At 37.6% G+C, this 8,719-nt stretch overlaps 2 protein-coding genes across 2 annotated transcripts; one reads left to right on the top strand and one right to left on the bottom strand.

The window, feature by feature from the left end:
• Positions 1 to 1,005: 1,005 nt before the first annotated feature.
• Positions 1,006 to 1,392, bottom strand: LOC149420845 (uncharacterized). The gene has a single exon (XM_089635134.1). The coding sequence runs from the start codon at positions 1,390 to 1,392 to the stop codon at positions 1,006 to 1,008; it is 387 nt and encodes a 128-aa protein (XP_089491260.1).
• A 2,449-nt stretch (positions 1,393 to 3,841) lies between these two features.
• LOC149420844 (uncharacterized) lies at positions 3,842 to 8,516 on the top strand. Its single transcript, XM_089635133.1, has 4 exons — positions 3,842 to 4,241; positions 4,602 to 5,294; positions 5,619 to 5,738; positions 8,512 to 8,516. Exons 1-4 carry the CDS (start codon positions 3,842 to 3,844, stop codon positions 8,514 to 8,516), a joined length of 1,218 nt encoding a protein of 405 aa, XP_089491259.1.
• The last annotated feature ends 203 nt before the right edge of the window (positions 8,517 to 8,719 follow it).

Raw genomic sequence — 8,719 nt, 5'->3', positions numbered from 1 at the left:
ATTCATGATAAACTTCTTACCACTAATTGTCTGAGCAATATTCATATTAAAGTCCCTAATAGACATAATTTAAGGAGCCAAAATATATTCCATATTGATATATTTAATAATAATATTGCATATTTCAATCCACTATCTAGAATGTGTCGTCTGTACAATACAGTTGAATGCGACCTTATAGATATATTCGCAAACAGTCTCGCATATTTTAAAAAACAAATTAACCATCTTCTACCATGATATGTTATGGAGAACAGTTAAGAGATATATTTGCTTTATTATTTTCTTTACTTTTCTTCCTTATCCTTTCTCTGTACATTTACTATATTTTATATTTCATACTTAATATTCATGTTTTATATTTCTTTTTAATTATTATTATATTTGTATTTTTTTTTCTTTCACCACTATCTTTCACATCTCCGCCTAATATCAACTAAACCTTGTTTACGCATGCTGTGAACATTTTTAATTGGGGTGTTAATATATGTGCACATTCCCACCGAAATAATATAAATGTTATAATTGTTAACACTCTGTAAATGTTTCAAACAATAAATAAATAAATAAATTACCGAATTTTGCGTGGTAACTGCAGTAGCCGTGTGAAGTGTTATTCGTGTTTAACTGGCTACCGCGTGACCTGGAACGAGGTCGGTGCGCGGAATTTGGGTACGATGTCGATGGATGACGCCACTTGCGGCGGGTGCTGGGATTTCGGTTTTCGAAATTAATGTTTGCCTGTCCATGATCATCTCTCCGAGTTGTTTTAAGTCGACTGACTTCTAGAGTGAGTGCCGAAATTTGTTCTTGTAAATTTTGTAATATAGCACTGATGTTTGGATTCGAGTTCGGGATGCCATTATAATGTTTATTGTCCATAGTTTCACATTCAGATTTTTGATAAACTTCCGAGATTTTATCTGCTGCAGATGCTAGTTGTAACAGATTGTCGTCGGGTAGTGCGGTAAGTATGGCCTGAATGTGTAGCGGGAGTCTTTGCAGCTAAAGTACGCGTAAGATTGGGCTCTCCGATAGCCCGGGACCAGCGAGTTCATGGATGAGTCGAAGCAGTCCAGAAGGCTTCCTGTCCTCGAGCTGTAGTCCGGTTAGAAGACGAGTGAGTCGCTTTTCTTCAGAATCTTGTAACCTCTCGATGAGTGCTGATTTGAGATGAGTGTACTTGTCTAATGCAGGAGGATTAATGACGACGTCGCTTACGGTCGTGAGGGTCTCCATATCCAAAGCGGCAACAATAATGTTGTACTTGGTGAGGTCATCCTTTAGTCTTGAGTTGGAAAATTGGCTTTCAGCTTGTGCGAACCAAAGTGCAATGTTGTCGCGCCAGCACGCGGGTAGTTTGACCGAGACAGAGTTTATTGCTGTGTCCATTGTGGAATTATTACCGTGGATTTCGTTCGATGTCTTGGTATCCTCGAATGATATATTGTTTTGATAATACGGCAAGCAATAGGCAGTATAAAATAGGCAGATTTATGTGTAAAAATAGCAAGGAAACAAAAGCAATGATGACAGTAAATTTAGATTTTGAAAAAAATTTTAAATATTCAAAAATGTTAGATTGATGGTATCCAAAAATTTCAAAAATCCCTTAATCTAGAGAGCATACAATTTAAATAATGTGAATGTACTGTGACGAGTTCAACTTGTCTGGTCACTTAATTTAATAAACATGTAACAATATTGTACACTTGCAAAAATTTTTTTAAAAAAGTTATTTTAGAATGTTCGTATTCGGAAATTTAACTGTAAAATCACTGTATGTAGGATTAATTATGGTTCTTTACTTGGTGTTGATTACTGGGCATTGATTTGTGGTGGATGTTACGAGGTCCGGGACTGGGGTTCTGCCTGCGTAGTAAATCCGGTAGATTCTTGATCTGCGATGAAATTGATGTTGGTCTGCAGAAATTGTTGCGTTCTGCGGTGAATTTGATGCTTGGTCTGCAGCTGCTGGTGCGGTGTTTCACTGAAATTGAGATTTTTTGGCACTATACTATTCGAATATACGAGTTTTTTGGTTCAGATTAGTGGGTATATTTGATATACTTAAGTTTCAGAATTAGCGGGACAATAACGTTTTTTTTGAAATGTGCTTTATGATTCGACAATCAGACTCTAATAAAAATACTGGACTTAAAAATGTTGAAAATGAGATTGAAATTAATGAGATTGGAAGTTATTTACTCGATTGTCCAGGATTCCAGCTTCAACGTTCGACCTACCGTGTCCACTAAATATTATTATCACCAGAAATGTCGAGGGTCACCAGTATGGCAGCGTCGGGATCACCAGTATGGCAGCGTGGTGTCGCCAGTATGATAGCGATGTGTGGAGTGTAATTTACGATGGCTGCCGGTATAGTAAATCTGTGTTCAAGGAATTCGGATGATTGAAAGATAAAGGTCTGCAATCTTTGTTGAATTTATTTGCGAAAATGAATTTACAAGTTATGCGAACGCAGAGACGGTGGTAGTGGAGAGTGGTGGTCTGGTCGAAAGTTGAAACTAGAATGACGGAGAGCCGTCTTCCCGTCCGCGCTTAGCTCCTCCGGGGCTTCAGGCGGCGGAGTAATTATTTTAGTGTTATCATATGTGGGATGAGTTAAAGTAGTCCCACACGCGCATGTTTGACATGATTGACTGGCAATAAAATATATACGAACCCTCAATACTGATGAATATTTCCGATGAGCAGTTACAAGATCTTATTGAAAATGTGTTGGAGTTTATGAGACTGCCTTGCCACATCCAGGCTTTGGAAAGATATGTAAAAGTTGTGACAAAAACAGCTCTAAGTGTATTTGACAAGACGAGAGGGATTCTTAAAATCTAAATTAGCATCTCGAAAACTCATGCCAAAGTTTGAGCCGAAAAGGGATTTTTGCCATAAAAAACGATTTTATTCATACCAACATAACTTTCTAAACCTGTGTTTATTTTGAAAAATATGTTTTTATTAATTAAAATATACTTTTATTTTATCACTTGATGCATAATATATTATATTTACTTATTATTTTGTGCATAGGGTGTTTAATACAAAACGTCTATAAAACCTTAAAAAATTAAATTTCAAGTCTATGGCGGGACCTCAAGCTGTCGAGCTATAACTTCCAAATTGAGAAGCGTTATTTAGAATTACATAATGCAACTTTTCCCTGGTATTCCAATTCGAATTTCAAAAAACAAAATTTCATATAAAAGTGTTCCACCCTATTCCAACAGGATAACGCAGCTGCTTGAATACATGGTATTTAAAAAAAATATATTATAAAAACACCAATAGTTTATTAGGAAATTGCCTGCTATCAACTTTTTAATAGGATTTTAATAAATCAGCGAAAATATTCGACTCTCTAGCGTCTACGAGTGGTCACCAGAAAAACCCCGCAAACCCTGGGCAATGTGATGACCACCGTTATAACATCACAGCAGATAGAGAGAGGGCGAATGGCGAAATTCCGGCGCCATAAAACGGGAACCAGCCAGCTAAGGGAAGGAAAACCCCAACAGAAAACCCTGGTCCTCCAGGTTGGGGGTTGGGCGTAGGGCTAACAACTCCACCCCATAAAAAACATATTGTTACGACACCTCAAGACAAGCCTCGGAAAACATCGGAACGGAATGAGGATAACAGACCCGGCAAACGAAAAAAGGCACACGATCTAAAAATTTGCACTTGGAATGTTCTAACGCTATATCAACCTGGCGCCCTTCAGACACTAATAGATCAACTAAATGCATATAAAGCAGACATCACGGCTCTACAGGAAATTAGATGGCAGGGAAATGGGATCTTTGAAAAAGGAGACTACTGCATGTATTACAGCTGTCACGAGAAGCACCACATAAAGGGGACAGGTTTCTTGGTAAGCAAACGAGCTAAGCACCTCGCCATGGACTTTAAGGCACTCAGCCCTCAAATAGCGTTTCTCAGAGTAAAGGGAAGATTTTTTAATCTGAGCATACTGAATGTCCATGCACCCACAGAGGACAAACCCACCGATATAAAGGAAGATTTCTATGACAAGCTGGAGAAAGCTTTTGATGAATGCCCACCGCGTGACATTAAAATCATAATAGGGGACATGAACGCGCAAGTTGGTAGGGAACCCCACTTCACACCAACAATAGGAAAACACAGTCTCCACCTACACTCAAACGAGAATGGAGAACACCTGATAAACTTTGCAGCATCTCATGATATGGACATAGGTGGTACGTTATTTCCACACAAAAATATACACAAAGCCACGTGGAAACACCCAAATGGCAGAACAAAAAACCAAATAGACCATGTACTTATTAGTGCTAGACATAGATCCAATCTACTAGATGTCCGCACTTATAAGGGAGCTAATGTTGACTCTGACCATTTTCTCGTTGCAAGTCGACTGCGGTTTAAAATATCAAATGCTGGTAAAACAACAAGGTCTAAAATCACAAAATTTAATACCAACAAACTACAAGACCCCGCAACAAAAATGGAGTTTCGAACTACACTCAACAGGATAGCGCAGTGTGACATAAATGATATCAACTCACAATGGACGGCCTGCAAAAACCTTTTAACAACAGCTGCTCTCGAAACCCCGGGTAAAGAAACCCCTGTCAGAAGAAACCATTGGTTTGACTCAGACTGCGCAGAAGTAACGAAAAAGAAAAATGAACTCTACCAAAAAACGTTACAACAAGACTGCACAAGACGACTTATGGACACCTATAGGGAAACAAGGAAGAGAGAAAAGAAGTTGCATAGGAAAAAGAAACGTGAATATTTACAAAAAGAAATTAGAGAGGCTGAAGCACTCAGGCTTAAGAATGAGAGTAGGCTTTTCTACAAAAAAGTAAATAACATGAGAGCTGAGTTTAAGCCAAAAATAAATATATGCAAGGACGAGAATGTAGTGATACTAAGTGAAAAGCCTGACATCCTGAGGAGATGGGTGAGACACTTTGATACGGTTCTCAATAACAACTCGGCAGAGGTGGAGCACAACACGGTGGAGAGCATGGGAGATGACTCGTACAATGACATTACTGAACCCCCTTCGCTGAAGGAAGTGAAGCAGGCAATAACACAGCTGAAAAACAACAAATCCCCCGGGTCAGATGAGCTGGTGGCTGAATTATTTAAAGCAGCAGGTGGAGAGCTTACTCAATACCTGCATAACCTAATTCAAAAAGTATGGACAGAAGAAGAGATGCCCGAAGAGTGGAGACTAGGAATTGTTTGTCCACTACACAAGAAGGGCGACCAACTCGAGTGCTGTAATTATAGGGGAATAACGTTGTTAAATACCGGCTATAAAATTATGTCTAACATCTTGTACAAAAGATTGCTCCCAATGTCCGAGGAAATTATTGGCAACTACCAATGTGGCTTCAGGCCAGGCAAATCATGCATTGATCAAATTTTCTCCTTGAGACAGATCCTAGAAAAAATGTTAGAATACAATGTCGAGACTCATCACCTCTTTGTAGACTTCAAGGCCGCGTATGACAGTATTAATAGGAACGCATTGTATAATGCAATGAGTGAGTTTAGAATACCGCGTAAGCTGATCAATCTGGTGAAACTGACAATGTCCCCAGTAACGTGTAGAGTCAGGGTTGGCAGTGATCTGTCCGAACCATTTGAAGCGCTCTACGGGGTGAGACAAGGAGATGGATTGGCCTGCCTCTTATTTAATATAGCCTTAGAAAAAGTTATTCGTGAGTCAGGCATTGAGAAAAGAGGAACGATATTTGACAACTCTGTGCAACTATTGGCTTACGCTGATGATATCGACATAATTGCGAAAAATCCCGATGATTTAAAAGACGCCTTCATAAATCTTGAAAGTTCTGCCAAAAATATGGGTCTTGTAGTAAACCAGCAGAAGACCAAATACATGGCCGTAGGATGTACCCAACAAACCCCATCTCTCGTATGTGGAAGCCAAAATTTTGAAACGGTACCAAGATTCACATACCTGGGCTCCCTGATAACAAACAATAACAACACTACAGAGGAGATCCAGAAGCGCATCGTGAATGCAAACCGCTGCTATTTCCGCCTACAAAAACAGATAAAATCCAGACTGCTTTCCAGAACCACCAAGGTATTAGTGTACAAAACACTAATTAGACCAGTGCTTACGTACGCAGCCGAGACGTGGGTTCTAACTAAGAAGAATGAGCGAGCACTGGACGTTTTTGAAAGGAAAATTTTGAGGCGCATCTTCGGACCGGTACTAGAAAATGGATTTTGGCGCAGACGTTTTAACAATGAGCTCTATACTCTGTTTAAGGAGCTAAACGTCACAAAATTCATAAAACTGGGAAGACTTCGGTGGCTAGGTCATGTGGAGAGAATGACCGAGCATCAAGAACCAAAGTCCCTGCTGAGCTCAAGACCGATAGGGAGAAGGAGCCTGGGAAGGCCAAGATTAAGATGGAGCGACAACGTCCTCAAAGATTTGTCTGCCTTGGAGATTCGAAACTGGATAGAGCTGGCGCGGGACCGAGATGAGTGGAGGAAGACTCTTGAGGAGGCCAAGACCCACCAGGGGTTGTAGAGCCAAAAGTGATGATGATAAAGTGAGAATGCATTTAGAGCTTAAAAAATGTTCAAGCTGTAACTGACGCCAAGGAAAGTTTTACTAAATATTAAGAGTTTTTCAAAACATTTTGTACTGTGTATTTTCTCAAATTCGTTTTACTTATAATAAAAACACATAAATTTGTTTTTGACCACGATAGTTTTATTTTCACTCTACCGGTTTCGGAAGATCCCTTCCTTCGTCAGGAGAATATTTAAAACAGTTTTAAATATTCTCCTGACGAAGGAAGGGATCTTCCGAAACCGGTAGAGTGAAAATAAAACTATCGTGGTCAAAAACAAATTTATGTGTTTTTATTATAAATTATGATGAGCCACAAAGTGAATGCTTTTTACAATTTCGTTTTACTTAAATTAAAACAATTTATTTATAATTGCATAAGAAATACGTAATTCGACTAAAGCACAGATTTTTTTTTAATTCTAACTATTTAAAATGTTATATGAAATATTCCATGTGTAACTAATAATTTGGCGACCCACTGTCTACGTTTTCTCCGTTTTTTTAATGTTTTGAGTGCAAGGGAATGAAAAATACCTCAAGATTTCTTTTATTTGCGTCCTAGCAGATTTTTGGGTTGTCTTTAAAGCTACTCTACTATAATAGTCGTCACCGTGACAGAAATGGTATAGGATTTGTTAATGATTTCGCAGCAACAAAAGCTATTGTACTACAGTAGTCGTCGCCCTGACTGAAATGGTATATGTTTTGTAAATACGCCGCCAATAGAGGCGCCATCCCATTCCGTAATTACTCCTTATCGCATTATTGGTTGGTGAACCTTGGCACAGTTCAACTGGCAAATACAGTAGAAACTGAAAGAGGGTCGGTATTTATTTGATTACGTAGCCTTTGACATGGTTTATTAGTAAATGAATTGGCGTTGTAGCGGTTAATCAAATCAGATCATTGGTGAATTTCTGATGGATAAATAAGAGTTGTGGCACGTAATGTAAAACGATGAGAGTTTAAGATTCAAACGTAAGGGCATAAAATAGTTGTTGAAAACAATACTCTTGTGAACTGTAGACAGAAGAAATTTGAATTTTATTAAATCAGCGCCTTTAAATCGAGAGTTAACTTTTTTATTTTTGTGATTTGTCTTTTGTCTTCCGTGTTGGCCCTAATAGGTTACTAACTATGGTTCAGGGGTACACAATGATAATCGTACGCAAATAATTTATTTTATTTTTTATCCTTATGTATTCTGCCATTTACTAATTTTTAGCTTTACAAGAAATTTACAGGAGAAGTGAATATATTTTTTGTTCTTTTTTTTATTTTATTTACTTGTGTTCCAAGTCGTTTGTGTGTTTTTAATAAAAATCTTTGAACTTTCTAAATCTAATTACAAATCGAAAATAAAAGGTGCTGTTTGGGAATATGTATATATATATATATATATATTTTTTTTTAAAAAAGACAAACATTCCCGGGTTACGAATAACCTGAGAGTATTTAAAAATCTCCTACTACCACTACAGTAAGCGGAAAATATTGCTTGTGTTTTGATGGAGGATTTGATTATCCGAGGAATTGAACACACTACGCCTGGGTGGGACCCAAACGCGATGTCAATTCAGCCACCGACCGGTCATATTGAACCATAAGCTTTAGAAGTACCGCTAAACATCATGCGTCTGAACGTAATATAGTGTAAACAACATATTTCTAAAACATCTTTGAAAAAATATTGACCGTAATCAAACAAAGGAGATGTTGTTGCCTCCTACATACAGAATGGTTATTGCGAAAGGAGAAAAAATACTACATATTACGAGGATATTGCATTACAATATACCAACTCTGTGTAAATAGCCATGAAAAAATACTGTTCAAAGGATTCATATTGTTTTGCTGTAAATGATATTTTTCTTGCTTAGAGTAAACAAACAATATTTTAAATGTAAAATTGTTACTCAAGAAAAATATCTTATAAGACATGTTTAAAACATATTCGTAATATTGAATTATTAAAATAGTTAAGCTCTCTCTCTGAGGTATGTATATATTATAATAATAAATAATGTATTCGTGCTTAGTACTACTAACCGATTTAATCATTTACTCGAGAAGAAGACAAAACAAGCA

The sequence above is a fragment of the Hesperophylax consimilis genome, chromosome 9 (genome assembly GCF_061612785.1).
Source record: "Hesperophylax consimilis isolate HC1 chromosome 9, BYU_Hcon_1.0, whole genome shotgun sequence".
NCBI classification, from domain to species: Eukaryota; Metazoa; Arthropoda; class Insecta; order Trichoptera; family Limnephilidae; genus Hesperophylax; species Hesperophylax consimilis.
Note: the sequence above shows the minus strand (reverse complement) of the source record. Positions and strands in the feature narration are given on the sequence as shown.

Bases quoted from the DNA above. Each gene is read 5' to 3' on its own strand.
- LOC149420845 (XM_089635134.1), bottom strand. From the start codon at position 1,392: ATGGACACAGCAATAAACTCTGTCTCGGTCAAACTACCCGCGTGCTGG.
- LOC149420844 (XM_089635133.1), top strand. From the start codon at position 3,842: ATGTATTACAGCTGTCACGAGAAGCACCACATAAAGGGGACAGGTTTC. The intron at 4,242-4,601 runs GTACGTTATTTC...TTTTAACAACAG, and splicing joins TCATGATATGGACATAGGTG to CTGCTCTCGAAACCCCGGGT. The intron at 5,295-5,618 runs GTAATTATAGGG...CAATGTCCCCAG, and splicing joins GGGCGACCAACTCGAGTGCT to TAACGTGTAGAGTCAGGGTT.